Consider the following 19,972-nt stretch of genomic DNA (forward strand, 5'->3'; position numbering starts at 1 on the left):
AGAGGAAGAAATTCTGGGGTTTAACCTGCTAATCAGGGAAAAGATAGACAGGGGGAACATTCAAAATACACACGATTCCTGAAATAAAGTTAGCGTACTAGGGAAAGGAGTTTTGATGAGATTGTTAGGCAACTAAAGGAACTGGCCCACAGGGCTATACGAGAGGGATGAGCTTTAATGGAAAGTTCAGGCACAAGATGGATTGGCTTCAAAGTTAAATTAGGGTCCGAAGGGGATAGACTTTGTGTCCTCACCATTCATGCTCTCAGATTTTACCAAAGCATTGCAATAATTTCAGGACACATTAACAACACAATAAACACAAGTCACGCAAATATCAATTAACGGAGTACAATTTTAAAAGTATTTATCTGCAGCTTTACAGGACACACTGATTAATACTTGCTTTTGTAAATATGTTGAAAACAGCGACAAGACAAAAGTAAACTATCCACCAATTGTAAAGACATCATAATGTACAAGTTTCACTTTTCTAACTTGATACTGATCTTTTACATAAAAATGAACACAATAAAGCTCAATTATAATACAGCATGCAATACTGCACCCAACTATACAACACAGCACTAAAATCTTACTGTACACTAAAACACAAAAGGCAGCAAATACTTTGATTTAAAAGAGAATAAATCCCTTTTGTTCGTTTACAAATGCTTCACGTCAAAGCTAACAGAACAAAATAACAAATCAAACAGTTGATTCTTCTCAATAGCGTTTTCTACGATGTTACAATACTTTTTGTCCATTTATTTGAGATAATTATCAATGTTGCACCAATAGGGATTGCGAAATCAAACTTTGTGTCTTGATATGTAGATAATATTTAGACTAATAAAAGAGGGATGCAGTCTCTTGTAAATGCACACTTGTGCAGACTGACAAACGTCAGTGTAAAAAGTAATGACTTAGCCACGTCTGGTATTGGACAGTCATTGATATTATAGCAGTTCATTTTTGGATGAATTCTAGAGTGTGGACACTCTCCCTTCTGCATCCATTGGCATATGTATCTCTCACCACTGCTGCCAGCTGAAGTCATCATTAGTGCCAAAAACCACAAAAAATCCCAGAATAGTTGCAAAGATGATGACATTGCCCGTTAGCACCAGAGAACATGCTCCCCATTCAATCTGAAATTAGATCAAAAAACAGTTCAAAAAGACATACTGTGGCATATCTGCAACCAAAAGCATCCAAACTGGATACAAAACTTCAACTGTAGCCTGAGGTTCTGTAATGTTCAATATTACCATGCTGCTCTTGTATTGGTGTCCTGTGTGATTTAAATTCAAAGTTCTTTATGTTCTGGGTATTGTGATTCTGTGTGTGATTTAACATTCACATTTTCTACACATTATGGGTATTAGGACACTGTCTATGATTTAACATTTACATTTTCTATACAATGCGAATTCTAGAGTTCTGTGTTTTTTGTGGGATCAAGCCCAGAACATAAACTAAATAGAAACCATGGAATACACTGGGCATCTTTCAGTGCTTACAAGTAGTAAACATATTTTAAGTGAATCATGGTGAATAAAAGTGAATTAAGTGTATCAAAGTGAACAAATCTTATGAATAATTTTGAGGATCTCACAGATTGAAGGAGACAATGATATAGCTTAGTTTACTTAATTTTTCAGAAGCATATAATAAAGTTCTGCCTGCAAAAACATTTAATTAAATTGACTGGGACTTGATCTGATTAAGAACAAACAAAAAACAATGGTAACAGTCAGTAACAATTCTACAGAGATGAATTAAACATCTCGGGCTAGATTTTGGAAGCTAGCATTTTGGTAGTGACAAAGGCGGGATGGACCCAGAATTTCCCGGCGTCAGCTGGCAAACCAGTTTGCTGGTATCTTCCCTCCTCCAGGCCATTTATACGGAGGCAGCTAGGCCAGCATGATGGCTTTCCACCAAGAAGCGTGTTCGAAGCCCGGCAGGTGCCTTGGAGGTGGCCTCTTGGATGCAGACCAGGGAGCCAGTGCTTCAGGATGACCTTGAGTGCACCCCTACAACCCCCTAGGCCATCATACTTCCACAATGGTGGTCCAGCAGCTGTGGCCATTTCATTTTTTAAAGTTTGTAAAAAGCATTGAAAGGGCACCTTCAATTTGAGGTGCCTTCTCCCTTCCTTGTATCGACAGACTTCAGAACCCTCAGTGCTGGAGGGCCTCCTGCTAGTCCTTCAGCTTCACAAAAGCCTGCCTCGCTGTCCTTAATTGGGCAGCAATTTCAATGGCCATTAATTTGTCATTCATTTGAAAATTGGGTCGGTATTTCCGGCTGGTGGAAGCTGGAGACCTGGATTTGAACCCGACATCAGGGTCCTGATCCCAAAACAAATACCCAGCCCTTCAGGTATAATTTGTTGATGGAACTATATAAGAATTCAGTGATGAATAATCATCAGTGTGAGCAACAGATGTTTCACTAGCCTGAGAACATGTCTCAAGTGCTCCAAAATGTCATCTGCCATCTGTTTCTTTATTTGCATAAAGGGCCAATGTCCACCTGCAAAGTTGTGCCTGCACTGCTTATTTTTGCGTTATTGGCAAATTTGACAATCTTGCAGTCATATCACACATCCAAGTTGTTTAAATTTTACAAAAATAGGTATACATATGACAGATTTTATAGTGACAAATGCAAACTGCTGCACATTGGGCAACATAACTTGAGATTTTTATACAATACAAACAAAATAGAGTTAGTGTAAGGTGATTCAGAAAGCACTGAGCATACCCTCAGTACTGGACTGGAGTGCCAACTTGATTTTTGTGCTCAGGTCTTGGAGTAGGACCTGACACCAGAACCTTAAGACTTAGAGGCAAGAGTGCTATCAACTGAGCCATGGCTGACACAATTGAGCTGCTATATTTCACAGCAAGTGAATATACAGAGCAACAATTACGAATGGGCTCAATGAGGAAAGAACTTGGTTGCGTGACACCACTTTGTAGAGATGCACTGCAGACTACATCAATATCTTGGGGATAGGCAGCACTGCGGGCTGCTTCCTGCATAGATAAAATGGTGCTTCTTGTTGATATCATTGAAAAATAACACATGGGCTGTTCAGGTAGCAGCCCGTGGCACTGCCTGTCCCCTGGAAATGGGCATCGCTTACATTGAACAAGCTTAAATTTCCATTTACCCACACCAGTGTTGTTTTCTATAATGCAAACTATCCTCCTGCATTTCCAGAATCTTAACAAATCCTAGTTTGCAGTTTTGGTCTCAAACATGACTGATTACAATGGTCTTTGCTGAACCTAACTGAATATTTGTGTTTCTATTTCTGTCATGAAGCTATTAATGTATATATTATTGGAAAATATTTTTCTTTTTAAATAAAGGTTTAGTCTGTAGGTGTGTCTTAATTGGATTAAAACCAGTCAGTCTGGGTGCTTTGACGTGTACTAGTTTTGACATGTAAGAGAGATAGCGTTATTTGCATTTTTTGAATAGAGCATTCAAGAAGCAAAACAAAAACAGAATTACCTGGAAAAACTCAGCAGGTCTGGCAGCATCGGCGGAGAAGAAAAGAGTTGACATTTCGAGTCCTCATGACCCTTCAGCAGAACTGAGTAAAGTTAGGAGAAGGGTGAAATATAAGCTGGTTTAAGGTGTGGGGTGGGGGGAGAGAAGTTGGGTGGGGGGGGTGCGGGGGGTGGTGGTAGTAGGGACAAGCAAGCAGTGATAGGTTCTGATGATGCTACCTTCAAAAACAGTTCCTTTGACATGTCCTCCTTCTTCCTTAACCGAGGTTTTCCACCCACGGTCGTTGACAGGGCCCTCAACCGTGTCCGGCCCATCTCCTGCGCATCCGCCCTCACGCCTTCTTCTCCCTCCCAGAAACATGATAGGGTCCCCCTTGTCCTCACTTATCACCCCACCAGCCTCCGCATTCAAAGGATCATCCTCCGCCATTTCCGCCAACTCCAGCTTGATGCCACCACCAAACACATCTTCCCTTCCACCCCCCCGGCGGCATTCCATAGGGATCGTTCCCTCCGGGACACCCTGGTCCACTCCTCCATCACCCCCTACTCCTCAACCCCCACCTATGGCACCTCCCCATGCCCACGCAGAAGATGCAACACCTGCCCCTTCACTTCCTCTCTGCTCACCATCCAAGGGCCCAAACACTCCTTTCAAGTGAAGCAGCATTTCACTTGCACTTCCCTCAATTTAGTCTACTGCATTCGTTGCTCCCAATGCGGTCTCCTCTACATTGGAGAGACCAAACGTAAACTGGGCGACCGCTTTGCAGAACACCTGCGGTCTGTCCGCAAGAAAGACCCAAACCTCCCTGTCGCTTGCCATTTTAACACTCCACCCTGCTCTCTTGCCCACATGTCTGTCCTTGGCTTGCTGCATTGTTCCAGTGAAGCCCAACGCAAACTGGAGGAACAGCACCTCATCTTCCGACTAGGCACTTTACAGCCTTCCGGACTAAATATTGAATTCAACAACTTTAGATCTTGAACTCCCTCCCCATTCCCACCTCCTTTCCGTTTCTTCCCCCTCCCTTTTGCTTTTTCCAATAATTTATATAGATTTTTCTTTTCCCACCTATTTCCATTATTTTTAAATCTATACCTGTAATGCCCTATCAGTCTTTCCATCCCACCCCCACTAGAGCTGTACCTTGAGTGTCCTGCCATCCATTCTTAATTAGCACATTCTCTTAGATAATATCACCACCTTTAACACATCTTTGTTCCTTTGTCTGTGACATCTTTTGATTATCTGCTCCTATCACTGCTTGCTTCTCCCTACTACCACACCCCCCCACCCCCCAACGTCTCTCCCCCCACCCCATCCCCCACCTTAAACCAGCTTATATTTCACCCCTCTCCTAACTTTACTCAGTTCTGCTGAAGGGTCATGAGGACTCAAAACGTCAACTCTTTTCTTCTCCGCCGATGCTGCCAGACCTGCTGAGTTTTTCCAGGTAATTCTGTTTTTGTTTTGGATTTCCAGCATCCGCAGTAGTTTTTTGTTTTTATCTTCGCATTCAAGAAGCATCCAGCTCTACCTGTCCCACCCCCCTCAACCAGCTTATATTTCACCTCTCTTCTATTTTTACTTAGTTCTGTTGAAGGGTCATTCGGGTTCGAAACGTTAACTGTGTTCCTTTCCGCAGATGCTGCCAGACCTGCTGAGTTTTTCCAGGTATTTTTGTTTTTATTTTGGATTTCCAACATCCGCAGTTGTTTGCTTTTATCTTAGTGTTTAATTGACTGCCATTTCTCTTCAAGGAATGCCTACCTTGAAGAAGTATCGCTCTTCTCTCCGTCAGGATTTTCGTATCTCTCTTTTGCCTTGTTCACCTTCATTGCTTTCCATTTCTCTCTTGGTGTTTGACAAGGTGTTTACTAAAATCTGCTTTCACAGCCATATTTCCTTCCTCAGTGACTGTCTGTCTCCGACTTACCCCACGTGGATTTCATCTGAAGTTCCATCCCTAATGTTTCGAACCCACCCAGGATTACAGGTATCTCCGAACATACAACGCTCCTTGGACTGCTGTTCTCGTTGCATTCTGAGATCCACACTCAGTGCCATGCGCCGCCATATGAACACAGTTGACCTCTCCCTCCGGCAGCACCGCCACAACCTTTTTCAAAGCTGCGCGTGCCCCCAGTTTAATTTTATTCTTTGTCTCATCCGACGCCTCAACAAGAAACTTTGTCTCTTTCTTTCAGGTGCAAAGGAACGCAAGCTCCAACAACTCATCGACACCAACACCCATCCAGGACCCTACACCCCTGCCTGTCCCTCTGTCCCCATCCCGTCATCCAATCCCAGCCCCGGCCATGTAATACCCCCTGACCTTCCCCTCTCCGACGCTGAACGTTCAGTGCTCAGCAAAAGACTTCGTTTCATACCCTTATGCCCTCATCTCAATGAATTTCGGGCTCGGCACGATGCTGTACTTTTCTTCCGCTGCCTTCGTCTCCGTACATTCTTTGGGCAGGAGTCCTCTCCCCGTTCAACGGATCCTTTTACCCACCTCCAATATTCTCCCTCCACCTGGAGCCCTCCCTCTGGATTCTTACCTTCTCTTGATCTTTTCATTGCGAACTGTCGGCGTGACATTAGTCGTCTCAATTTCTTTGCTCCTCTCACCCACTCTAACCTGTCTCTCTCTGAACTTGCTGCACTCCGTTCTCTCAGGTCCAACCCTGACATTGTCATCAAACCCGCTGACAAGGGTGGTGCTGTTGTTGTCTGGCGCACTGACCTCCACCTCGCAGAGGCTGAACGTCAACTGGCAGACACTTCCTCCTACCTCCCCCTGGACTATGATCCCACCACTGAACATCAAGCCACTGTTTCCAGGACTGTTACTGACCTCATCTCCTCTGGAGATCTTCCTTCCACAGCTTCCAACCTGATAGTCTCCCAACCTCGGACGGCCCGCGTCTACCTCCTACCCAAAATCCACAAACAAGACTGTCCCGGCAGACCCATTGTGTCAGCCTGTTCCTGCCCCACGGAACTCATTTCTTGCTATCTTGACTCCATTCTCTCTCCCCTTGTCCAGTCCCTTTCCACCTACATCCGTGATTCCTCTGACACCCTACATCATATCAACAATTTCCAGTTCCCTGGCCCCAACCGCCTCCTCTTCACCATGGACGTCCAGTCCCTCTACACCCCCAACCCCCACCAGGATGGTCTGATGGCTCTCCGCTTCTTCCTCCAACAGAGGCACGAACAATCCCCATCCACCACTACTCTCCTCCGTCTGGCTGAACTTGTTCTCACACAAAACAATTTCTCCTTAAACTCCTCTCACTTCCTCCAAATAAAAGGTGTGGCTATGGGTACCCGCATGGGCCCCAGCTTTGCCTGTCTCTTTATGGGGTATGTGGAACATTCCTTGTTCCAGTCCCACTCCGGCCCCCTCCCACAACTTTTTCTCCGGTACATCGATGATTACTTCGGTGCTGCTTCATGCTCTCGTCTGGACCTGGAAAAATTTATTAATTTTGCTTTCAATCTCCACCCCTCCATCATTTTCACATGGTCCATCTCTGACACTTCCCGTCCCTTCCTTGACCTCTCTGTCTCAATTTATGGTGATAGACTGTCCACCAATATCCATTACAAGCCTACCGACTCCCCCAGCTACCTCGACTACAGCTCCACACACCCCGCTTCCTGTAAGGACTCCATCCCATTCTCTCAGTTCCTTCGCCTCCATCGCATCTGTTCTGATGATGCCACTTTCAAAAACAGTTCCTCTGACATGTCTTCCTTCTTCCTTAACAGAGGTTTTCCACCCACGGTGGTTGACAGGGCCCTCAACTGTGTCCGGCCCATCTCCCGCGCATCGCCCTCACACCTTCCTCTCCCTCCCAGAAACATGATAGGGTCCCCCTTGTCCTCACTTATCACCCCACCAGCCTCTGCATTCAAAGGATCATCCTCCGCCATTTCTGCCAACTCCAGCATGATGACACCACCAAACACATCTTCCCTTCAACCCCCCTGACGGCATTCCGCGGGGATCATTCCCTCCGGGACACCCTGGTCCACTCCTCCATCACCCCCTATACTTCAACCCCCTCCCACGGCACCTTCCCATGCAACCGCAGAAGGTGCAACACCTGCCCCTTTACTCCCCCTCTCCTCACTGTCGAAGGGCCCAAACACTCATTTCCAGTGAAGCAGCATTTCACTTGCACTTCCCTCAATTTAGTCTACTGCATTCGTTGCTCCCAATGCGGTTTCCTCTACATTGGAGAGACCAAACGCAGACTGGGTGACCGCTTTGCAGAATACCTTCGGTCTGTCCGCAAGCATTACCCAGGCCTCCCTGTTGCTTGCCATTTCAACACTCACCCTGCTCTCATGCCCACATATCCGTCCTTGGCCTGCTGCATTGTTCCAGTGAAGTTCAACGCAAACTGGAGGAACAGCACCTCATCTTCCAACTAGGCACTTTATAGCCTTCCGGACTGAATATTGAGTTCAACAATTTTAGATCATGAACTATCTCCTCCATCCCCACCCCTTTTCCGATCCCCGCCCCCCCTTTTTTTCTTCCAATAATTTATATAGATTTTTCTTGTCCCACCTATTTCCATTATTTTTAAATGTATTTCCATCCATTGTTTTATCTCTACCTTTTAGCCTTTTTCGATTCCTTCACCCCACCCCATCGCCACTAGGGCTATCTGTACCTTGCTTGTCCTGCTTTCTACCCTTAATTAGCACATTCCGTAGATAATATCACCACCTTCAACACCTCTTTGTCCCTTTGTCTGTGACATCTTTTGGTTATCTCCACCTATCACTGGCCCTCTATCCAGCTCTACTTGTCCCACCCCCCCTTAAACCAGCTTATATTTCACCTCTCTTCTATTTTTACTTAGTTCTGTTGAAGGGTCATTCGGACTCGAAACGTTAACTGCGTTCCTCTCCGCAGATGCTGCCAGACCTGCTGAGTTTTTCCAGGTATTTTTGTTTTTGTTTTGGATTTCCAGCATTCGCAGTTTTTTTGCTTTTAACTGTAAGCCTCCCACTGGCTCCACAGGATCCAAAGTGCAAAGAACATGTTTTTGTTTCAGATTTCCAGCTTCTGCAGTATTTTGCTTTTATCTCATTTTGAATTCGTAAGGTGAAAATGCTTTGCCTGGTGTCTGGTTAAGCATATGGGTTGCTGTTGCCTTAATGGAGATTAGTTTGGGAATTTATTATAAGTTATGATAGTAGTAATTTGAAGCCATCTGTATATATTTTAACCTGTGTAAATTAATAAAATGTTTCAATTAGTTTAACGTAAAGCCTTGAGAACTGGTGGTCTGATTCCTGAATTTAGAGTCACATCTCAAACATAACACTCAAAATTATAGGTTATGACAGTTGTTTAAAGTTCCCCTCTGGGATTTTTAAATAACTGTTTTACCAACTGCATCGGTCATAACAATTTCTGGCTCTCTTTTTATGGAAATGATGGATCCTTGTCAGACACCCTCATTCAGCATCCAGAACCAGCGACTTCCCAATAAACTAAATGTGAGATGTTTCTTTATTACAGAGATAAACCAATGAGTTCAGAAAATACTGGGAATACTCAGCAGGTCTGGCAGCATCTGTGGAGAGAGAAACAGAGTTAACATTTCAGGTCTCTGACCTTTCAGCAGAATTGAAAGGTAATAGGTTTTCAGTGGAAATGGGAGACGGAGAAAATCAGAAAGTGGCTGCCATTTCACTGCTGAATGTGAATTACAAAATTCTGCCCAAAGTCAATGCCAATCAGGTCAAGTCTGCTCTGGAGTTGATAATCAACCCTGACCAAATCCGTGCTGTAGCTAACAGATCTCCGATAGCCTCCCACTACTCAGGGATACAACTGCCTATGCGCAGAACAGGGGGATGGATACCTGTCTCATCAGCCTGGACCAGGAGAAGGCCTTTGACAGAATATCGCACACCTGAATGATGGATGTGCTCTCCAAAATTGGGTTTGGGGAAGGAATCTGCAATTGAATACAACTGTTCTACAGTAGTAGTGCTGTTTCAATCAATGGGTGGGAATCTGAAAGCTTTCAGATCAAATCTAGAGTCAGGCAGGCCTGCCCTTTCTCCTCTGTCCTGCTCATGTGTTGGATTGAACCTTTTGCTGAATCCATGAGGAAGAATGTGGGCATAAGAGGGGTGACAATCCCAGGCAGTGGAGGCACTCAGGTCAAAACCTCTCTGGACATGGACAACATCATGGATTCACTGTTTCGTGCAGAGACTGATGAGCATCTGCAACCAGATCATATAGGTGTCAGGAGTCAAGGTAAACCGTGGCAAGAGCTAGGCCATTTTCTTTGGAAGTTGGATTGACCAATCCTTCACCCCCTTTCACCATCAGGTCAGTCTACATGAAGGTGCTGGAGATATCGAGGAGTATGGCATCAAGGAGCCCTAGCAAAACGGGAGTCCATGCGAATCGGGGAAAACTCTCCGCTGGTTGGAATCATACCTAGCACAAAGGAAGATGGTTGCGGATGTTGGAGGTCAATCATCTCAGTTCCAGGACATCACTCCGGGAGTTCTTCAGGGTAGTGTCCTAGGCCCAACCATCTTCAACTGTTTCATCAATGTTCTTCCCTCCATCATAAAGTCAGAAGTTGGGATGTTCGTTGATGATTGCACAATGTTCAACGCCATTCACGACTCCTCAGATACAGAATCAGTCCATGTCCAAATGCAGCAATACCTGGACAATATCCAGGCTTGGGCTGACAAGTGGCAAGTAAGACATGTGTCAGACAAGTGCTAGGCAATGACCAACAAGAGAGAATCTAACCATCACCCCATGAAATTCAATGGCATTACCATCACTGAATTTCTCACTATCAACATTCTAGGTTACTACTGACCAGAAACTGAACTGGACTAGACATATAAACACTGTGGCTACAAGAGCAGGTCAGAGGCTCAGAATCCTGCAGTAAGTAACTCACCTCCTGACTCCCCAAAGCCTGTCCACCATCCACAAGGCACAAGTCAGGAGTGTGATGGAAAACTCTCCACTTGCCTGGATGCGTACAGCTCCAACAACACTCAAGAAGCTTCACACCATCCAGGACAAAGCAGCCTGCTTGACTGGCACCCCATCCACAAACATTCACTCCCTCCCTCCACCACTGACACACAGTGGCAATAGTGTGTATCATCTCCAAGGTGCACTGCAGGAACTCACCAAGGCTCCATAGATAGAATGTTCCATACCCATGACCACTACCATCTAGAAGAACAAGGGCAGCAGATACATGGGAACACTGCCACCTGGAAGTTCTTCTCCAAACCACACACCATCCTGATTTGAAAATATATCACCATTTCTTTACTGCTGCTGGGTCAAAATCCTGGAACTCCCTCCCTAACAGCACTGAGTGTACTTATGTCACCTAGGCTGTAGTGGTTCAAGGTGGCAGCTCACCATCACCTTCTCAAGGGCAATTAGGGATGGGCAATAAATGCTGGCCTAGCCAGTGACACCCACTCAGAGAAGCCGAGGCATGCGTTAGAAACTGGAAGAAGAGAGTAGCTACGGTAAAACAAAAACTGGGCATTTGGGGGTGACACTCCCTCTCCATTACGGACAAGAACTTGGTCAAATGCGAGGTGCTATTGGTGTTGATGTACAAGGTGCAAGTCTGACCAATTCCTCACTCCTGTGCCAAGGTGATCACTGAAACCATCTTCCACATTATCTGGACGTTGAAAATGGACTGTGTTAGAAGAGACACAATGTACAAACCTATAAAGGGAAAAATAACGTACCCAACTTTGCCCTCATCCAAAGCTGTGCATGGAGCCTTGTAAACACGAAGAGTCACTAAATGCTAAGGTTCTACAGGTTTCCAGTGTTGGTCAGGCCATATTGCCACGGAATGCTCTAAGCAGTTGGACCATGCTGTACTACCTATCCTTTGTGGAAAAGTTTATGCAGAAAAACACCTTTGACCACAAGTCCATCAGGCAGTGGTCTGCACGTAACATCCTAGAGGCCCTGAGGGAAAAGGAGATGGTTCCCTGAGCAGACAGTCAAAAGGTTATTTGGTAAAATGTCTCATCACCAGAACAAGCACTAAGATGCAACTTGGCTGGTGGTGAGAAAGACCCTCCCCATCAGATCCTTCCCACATGCCTGGAGTCTCATCCCCTCCACAGGTTGCCCTCGAGATGGCTGTGGCGGGTAAGATTCCATTGTCCAGTTTCTTCTGGAATGTGCCTTTACAAAGGTCTGGAAGGAGATGCAGTGGCTTTTGTCGAGGAGGTTCATCCTGAGCAGCACTGTGATGCAGGACTGTGAGCTCTACAGATTGTTTTCAGGGATGCACACAGAGATAAATATCAAGTGCAGCTGGAGGACCATCAATGCGATAAAAGATACTCTTTGGTCTGGCCAAAACTTGTTATCTTCCAGTGCAGAGTTGTCTTTGGCCAAGTGTTGCAGGCTGGCACAATCCAAGGACCAGGACTACGTGCGGAGGGACGCATTAAAACTTGGAGCAACACAGCATCAACTGTACCACTGTCATCAACCCTCTGCTATTTCTCAAAGAACTCAATTAAATTAGTCAAACATGATTTCACTTAACAAATCCATGCTGGCTTTTAATTATTAGGCCATGTTTTCCCAAATGCCAATTAATTTTGCCCTAGATTAGTCTCTAAAATTTGTCTACCATATTAGACTAACTGGCCTGTAGTTGCCAGGTTAATCATTGTTCCCTTTTTTTAATTAGGGTTGTAACATTTGCATAGAGGTCTTGTGGCAGTGGTTGGACCTCTACCTCTGGGTCAGGAGCTCTGGGTTCAAGTTCCACTTCAGGTCTTGATAGCCATGGAAGGAAGCATCCATAATATGGCCAAACAGGCTGATTATCAGCCTGTAAATTCTTTCAATATGCTGATGGCAGGTGGTAAGAGCGGGAGAGTTTCCTTGTTAGCCATACTGTGGAAGGCAATGGCAAACCATTGCAGTATCTTGCCAAACATAATCATGGACAAGTCCATGGCCACCAATGCCCTCTTAGGGCATGACACCTTTAGAAGTAACATTAGCAAACTTCCAGTTCGGTGGCACCATCCCCATAACTACAGATGATTGGAAAATTGGTCACAGCTTCCATAATTTCCACCTTTTCTTCCCTCAGTAATCTGGAATCTCAGCCAGGTGACCTTTCTACTTTTAACTCTGGAATCCTTCCTAGTATCTCCTACCTATTTTGTATTTCCCAGTTGCTATAGGACTTTGCGTTCCCTAATTTTGTGTGACTAGGCCTATGTAACTTTAGGTTTTCAAGTCCATTCACGAGCACAGTTTGGCTGCTGCACCAGACCCAAGCCCAACACTCAATTTCTACTTTTACTCCTTTTCTCTTGTCCCCTCCTAGGCCCTCTCTTCCATCATCATGCCTTCTTCAGTCTCAGGTGTTCTTCCCTCCTAATCCCCTATCCCAACCCTTCAGTACTCCTATATCTTCCTGTTCACCAGCTGCATCCAAGTCTTGACTCCCTCTTAGTTATGCCGACATCTTCCCTCTGTGTATTTCGTGGTGTCCTCTGAAAGGCCCACCGAGACATACAGAGCTGGCTCATTACATGCTGCAACCTCAACTGCTCTCTCGGCCACTTTCCCGCTCAGTGTGCTCGCTGGGGGTTACTCATGCCAATCTCCTTCCTGTTCAACTCACCCCTCCAATTGCTGATCCTGTGGACTCTGCCAGGAGATCACTTCTTACCATCTGTCAATGCATTTACCACCTGATAATCCATTCACTTGTGAACAAAGGCATTGCCATCCATGAACATGTGGCTAATTGTATCAATATCATGGCCTTAATGGAAATAGGGCTTAGGGATAATGATACCTTCTCCCTTAATGAAGCCTCCCTTCTGGGCTGTATCTTCCACTACTTGCCCTGACAAGATCATCGCAGTGGCAATTATCACTGGATCACACCTTGGCCTGACCTCCTACTCCTCTGGTACTTTCTTCTCCTTCGATCATCTTACTTTGTTCTAACCCTCATTCAAAACCATCATTTCTATCCCCACTTCAAACTCTGTTAGCCCTCTCCTGGGTGACAGTCTGAGATTAAACCAGTCTGTTCACAACCTTGGTGTCAGATATGAGCCAAGGATGAACTTCCGGCTTCATATTCACAGCACCACTAGGACCACCTATTTCCACCTCCGTAACATCACTGGGCTTCACCCTGTCTCATCTGAAACCCTCATGAACCCTTTGTTACCTCCAATCTCAATTATTCCAACACATAACTGGATGGTCTCCTGCACGCTACACTCTATAAATTGAAATCACCCAAAACTCTGCTGCTCGTGTCTTAATTTGCACCAAGTCTCGTTCACCATGTACGCTTGTGCTCGCTGGTCAAGCAACATTTTGAAATTAAAATTCTCATCCTGATTATCAAATCCCTCTATGGTCTCAACCCTCCCTTTCTCATCTCCTCCAGCCTCACAATGCTCAGAGATATCTGCACTCATCTAATTCTGGCCCCTTATGAACCCTGATTTTAATTGCTTTACCAATGGTGTCTGTGCCTTCAGTTGCCTAGGTTCTAAGCCCAGGAATTCCCTGCTTAAACCTCTTTAACTCACTTTTCTCCTTTGAGACACTCTTCAAAACCACTTTGGCCAAGCTTTTGGTCATCTGACCTATTATCTCCTTATATGCCTTGGTGCAATATTTTGTTGTATCATGCTCCTGCGGAGCACCTCAATGTTTTATTACACTGGGCACTGTATAAATATATGTTGTTGAGTAGTGCCAATCTTTTAAGTACTTCCTCTTTATTTTTACTCTAGCCAATATCACTACTTTCTCCTCTTTTATTGGTGCATTGACAGCATCCCCTTTAGTGAAGACAGGTACAAAGCACTCATTAATATCTCAGTCATACCCACTGCCTCCTTGTTAGGAAATAGAGATAGTTTAAGTAAGTTAATATTTGTATTTGTGGGTGTTAGGGATAAGTTTTAGCTTCAAAGTTTAAGTTTGATTTGTATTTCTGTGTCTGTATGTTAAGAAAGGTAAAATGGAGTTTTAGTTTTACGTTAGAAGACTGCTTGCATTTCTAATGAGAAGTTTACGACCCCTCTCAAGTAAAAGTAAACACAAGAGTAGAAAGAATAGTGCTGTTGCCTAGCAATGGGGAGGCAGTTGGCAGGTTCCTCCCACAGACATACTTACAGGACTAAAGAAACAGTAGTTTTAAGTCCAGTTGAAGCCAGGACCCCAGAGAGACTGGACACTGGGAGCAGGAACTACAGATTTCCCAGAAGAATAAAAATGTCCCAAACGAAGAAAAACCCCAAAAATCCAAGACAGTGGAAGAGGGGAAAGTCCAAAGGAGACCTTGTAGTGAAAGGAAGGACAGGAACCTGGGTAAAGGTCCTGTTAGGTGAAGTTAAGAGTGAGGGGCAGAGAGAAAGGCTCCAAGCTTCAGATTTAAAGTGAGAACAGCTTGCAAGAAGCAAGAAGGTTCAAAGAGACAACTGAAGGTCTGTACTTCTTTGCTATGGGGACGTGAAGCAGTGCTGTACTGTTAAGGCTAAATTGGTGAGTGTGTGTGCATGGAAGACAGCTTGAATTCATGTGGTGACCCAGGGAAGAGGAACATCAGGAGGAGAGTTTGGAACCCTGGAGGTGAACCCCTGTGGAAGGTGTCTGAGAGAAAACGTCAGTTTGGGAGAAGATTCCAAGGTGAGGTTTTGGAGAGTGGAAAGACTGAATTCAGTGAGACTGGTTGGCTCACGGTGTGACAAGCATCTGGGGGGAGTTGAGGAGAGATCCATAGCATCTGGTTGAGGTGGCAACTGTCACTTGAGGTCAGAGTGTGGTGTGTCTGACCACAGGGTGCCATAGGTTTGCCTGGACTGGGTACTTACTGTGTACTTACTGTGTATATTGAAGTATAAGATAGCTTTTGTGACTTGTGTTATCCTTACAAATCTGTACATATCTGTAAAGGTATAGTTGTGCGTGAAGGAGTGATGTAACATAGTTAATATCCTTTCTTGTTGAATAAATGTTTTATTCTTTTGTAAAAAGTTCATGAACTGGCTCCTGTGACTGTTCAGTAGCTACTCTCCACGTATTTAAACAAACAAATAAAAGTTAGGGTTTATCAAGCTGGGTTCCACTCTGGGAATCAGGTTTGTCCAGGAGTAACCTCAGCAGGGATCATAACACTCCTCAAGAGTTCTCCTTTTTGGCCCCTAATTAGCCCCACTCCTTGATTTGACTTGACGATCCTTCTACTATTTATATGTATAAAAAAGACTTCTGGGTTCCATTCTCATACTCTGTCTTTGTATCTCTTTTTTAGAATTTCTCTGTACTTCCTATATTGAGCCGGTCTCTGTTCTGTATTTAACTTGGATAACGGAGTCACAAGGAGACGGTGAACAGTCAAGATGGGTACTCTTGAGCATTTGGAAGAACTGGGGTAATCCTTGGTTATGCTATCATAAAGTTAGGTACTGGACAGTACAGGCATGCCAAAAATGTAAGATCCTAGGACAAGCAGGACCAGGTGTGCATCTTTCAGAAATTTCCACCCTTCCACCCCCCCAAAGCCACATCTACGTGGCTGCTAAGATTCCATCCAGTGAAAGAAAGGTTGTAGAGGTGGAGGGAGGAGCACACATGTCCAATAAAGGAATTTGAGAAGCAGTTGGCAGAACTTGAGAAGTTGCTTTCAGAAGCAACAAATTATTGTTTTCTGCAGACAGATAAGTAGATATCAGTTACAAATATCTGTTGACTTATTAGAAGCTGGCAACTGCTGAGACAATTTAGAATTACAAAATCAAAAGATTCCACTTTTAAATTTGCCATTTATTGAAGTTTCATTTGTCACATGTCTGAATGTAAAAACCCCCTCAAATACAGCAACCAAAGCTATCTGGGATCTTTTACAACAAGTTTAATTTATAAAATTTTTAATACATTACAAACGCCCATTTTTTACTGCAGTTATCCATTTTTAAGCTCTGTTCTGGAGTTGGGATGGAGTTTGCAGTCATTCACATGTATGGAAATCAGGAAGCAGGTACATTTACAAGTACTGTAAAAGGATTATCAAAGCACAAAATAGTTATTGGAAGATCCAGCCAAGAACTCCAAATTGAGCTCCATGCTCATGACACAGGAGCAGAATGTCACAAAAAATCATTTTCCTGAGATTTTAATCATAATTGTGTCAAAGTATATGAGTAACTAATCACTTTAGGCAGATTTTTATTTAATGCATTTACTTTTACCAGCTTTTAATATATCTTTTAAAACAGAGGAAAATGCAAGAAGCAGACTAAAAGGCAACTTAATAAAATATTTGCAGCGATATAATTGACTTAGTACCAATAAATTACGGCAGAATCTATTAGAAGTTTAAAATCTTGCCATAGACATGCCTTATGTCAATTATGTTAGTCACTCCCCTAAGTGGTCTGAGCATCTTACATTTTTGGCGTGCCTGTACTGCCCAATATCTAACTTTATGATAGCATAACCAAAGGGTGAAATACTATGCCACTTTGTGATCTGAAATTTATACTTATACTTTCTGCATGTGCGTCATCAATCTCTTTGAAACTCTTTCGAGTTATCAACAGTCACAGATTGCAACTCTTTCGAGTACAATCACAGCTCTTGGTTTCTGGGAGTGGGACATGAACCCACAACCCTCTGATTCAAAGGCAAGGGTGCTATGAACTGAGCCACAGCTGACACCTCATCAATCTCTTTGAAGGTGGACTGAGAAAAACATTTGATGAGACAAAGGTCAGATGCAAATCATTAAGCAGCTTTATTTCACACAAAGTGAACTTCCATCAGATGCGATTAGATTCACCTAGCTCAATCATCACAGCTTGCCTTCACATAATATTACAAAAAAATGAACACATTATGCCTTCCCAAATCAATGGATCATTTTACTTAAACAACAATAATTCTGATGCGCCCTCCTACTTCCTAGCCTTCTGAAAATCCTGGAAATACTCAGCAGGTCTGTCAGTGTCTGTGGAGCGAGAAACAGAGTTAATGGCCTAGATCTTCTGGTCTCCGGATAGTCAGAGACCAGATGTGCCCCTCAAGATGCACCATGGGGCCCCCTCAGTGTAAATAGCCAAGGAAGACAAGTTCTGATGGGCAATTCTCCCACTCCCTGCGACCCTCTAAAAAAGTCTCCAACTCTGAGTTAGAGTTGGAAAGTTCAGACAGTTCCGACTTACCTGCCTGGGTAGTTACCCAGAAAATGTTAGATTAAAACCTAGTCTAATTCCTCGGTAACTATAGAATCTGACCCGACTGGCCCCCACCACCTGACTCCCTCCCTGACCCTACCATCCGAGTCAGTCCTGACACCAAATCCCCCTCGTGACCAGACCTGACCTTAACACCCTTACCTCCTCTCTGTAGCTTTTCAAAGAAGCTATGGGACATTTAACTCATTAATTACCAGAATACAGCAGCTAGTGCCGTAAAAAGGGGATGCTGCTTCTGCATGGATTCTCTCCTCTGCTTCCTCCGAGGCTTAACTTCCCAACTCCATCAGAAGATTGCCAAGAAAAATCAGAGCATGGTTAAGTATGTAATTTTTTTTCTGATCAGGGTAGTAAATAGGGGTTCTGACCCTGAATGGAAGACTTGGGCCACTGGGGAGAGAAACAGAGTTAATGTTTCAGGGCTGTGATCTTTCATCAGGATTGGAAAAAGTTAAAAATGAAATGTTACAATTTCTAACTTTTCTCAGTCTTGATGAAAGACCAGACTTGAAACGCTAACTCTGTTTCTCTCTCCACAAATGCTGACAGATCTGCAGAGTGTTTCCAGCAATTTCTGTTTTATTTCAGATTTCCGGAAACTACAGTATTTCGTTTTTGTACTAGCCTTCTGAGTCTGGCCAAAGCTTGCCAATGCAGCGTTTTGTTTAAAATCAGATTGACTGATCTGACTATCTTTGCTGGACACAATTGTGTCTGTCTTTTATTTTAAAATCACCTATTCACAGCCAGAAGAGAGCAACATATTAGTGCCTTTAAAAAATCCCAAAATGTTTCACAGGAATGTTATCAAAGTTTGACACTGAGCCACAAAGAGATATTAGGATAGATGACCAAAAGCTAAGAAGCAGTAGGTTTTAAAGAGTGACGTAAAGTGATGGAAAGGTTTAGGATGGGAATTCCAGGGCTTAAGACCCAGGCAATTGAAGGCACTGCACTGGTGGAGCCAATGAAAATCAGTTGTGCACATGAGGCCAGAATTGGAGGAGCACAGGGATCTTGTAGGGCTGAAGGAGGTTACAGAGATGGGGAGTAGTGAGACCATGAAGTGTTATGAACACAAGGATAATTTTATAAGAGATTATAAGAAAAGTTTATAAGCGATCACAGCATAGTCACTGAAGTAAACTTTATTTTTTCATTCATTAAAACTGCAGTTAAAAGCTACCATTGCTGCATAAATAGATTTTAGATAAACAATTGTTCTCAAATTCTTAGTCTTAAATCAATAAACATAAAAATTCCACACACAATCACACAGTGCAGAAGAGGCCCTTTGGCCCATCGAGTCTGCACCGAATTTGTATGGCGGAATTTAATGCCATCCCCATTGGTGGGTTTGGTGGCAAGGAGGATATTTAATCAGGCAGGAGAATGGGAGTTGAGGAACTCACCACCTTCCTGCCTCTGCTCCAATTAAAACTGGCGCAGGAAGGACCTCATCCCATTGCTGCTGGTATTCATCCAACAGCAGGCAGAGGGGATACACCATGGGGGAGCAAACTCTGTCATGGTTGTTTGTGTGCTCTTGGGGCATGGAGGGTATTCAGAGCCTGATCAAGGTACCCAGCATTGGGAAGAGGGGGTCCCACCGAGAGCCATCACCCTGCCCTTGCTGACGACGCCCTCCCCAGTGACCCCCTCCTGCCATGACTCATTTGTCATGAAGAGATATTGTGTATAATGTTATTGGAAATGATTTTTAAATTTGACTTGTAGAGGTCAGTGTCTGTGTGGGTTAATTGGATTAAAGCCAGCTAGTCTGGGTGCTTTGATGTATAGTAGTTTGAGATGTTAATTAGATAAACGTAAGGCTAGGAGGTAAAGAGTACATTTGCATTTGCTGAATAAACCATTCAAAAGGGAGTAAAATCTTGCACCTAGCTAGGAGGTGCCAAGCAATGTGTTTATATTACTAATAAAATTGGTGCTATGAAATGGGTTTTGTTAGAACAGGTGGAGTTCAAAGACCTAGTGATACAATGAGAATTTACATTCAAAGGGAAGGCTAGGCATAAACAGAAAGCAGTTTTGTATGTGCAAGTCAGAGGCATGTAAGATCTAACCAGCCTGTAAGCCCTACAATTGTGTCTGCAAAGGAACC

The 19,972-nt window shown here is 44.0% G+C and overlaps 1 protein-coding gene across 1 annotated transcript in view; it reads right to left on the reverse strand.

Moving 5' to 3' along the window:
* Positions 1 to 337: 337 nt before the first annotated feature.
* LOC144698275 (leptin receptor overlapping transcript-like 1) overlaps positions 338 to 19,972 on the reverse strand; it is a 41,052-nt gene continuing 21,417 nt past the window's right edge. Inside the window, exon 4 of the mRNA XM_078570248.1 lies at positions 338 to 1,151. Within this exon, the coding sequence (XP_078426374.1) occupies positions 1,035 to 1,151 (117 nt within the window). The 3' untranslated portion in view covers positions 338 to 1,034. The remainder of the gene's footprint in view (positions 1,152 to 19,972) is intronic.

The sequence above is a fragment of the Cetorhinus maximus genome, chromosome 2, assembly GCF_964194155.1.
Source record: "Cetorhinus maximus chromosome 2, sCetMax3.hap1.1, whole genome shotgun sequence".
Classification (NCBI taxonomy): Eukaryota; Metazoa; Chordata; class Chondrichthyes; order Lamniformes; family Cetorhinidae; genus Cetorhinus; species Cetorhinus maximus.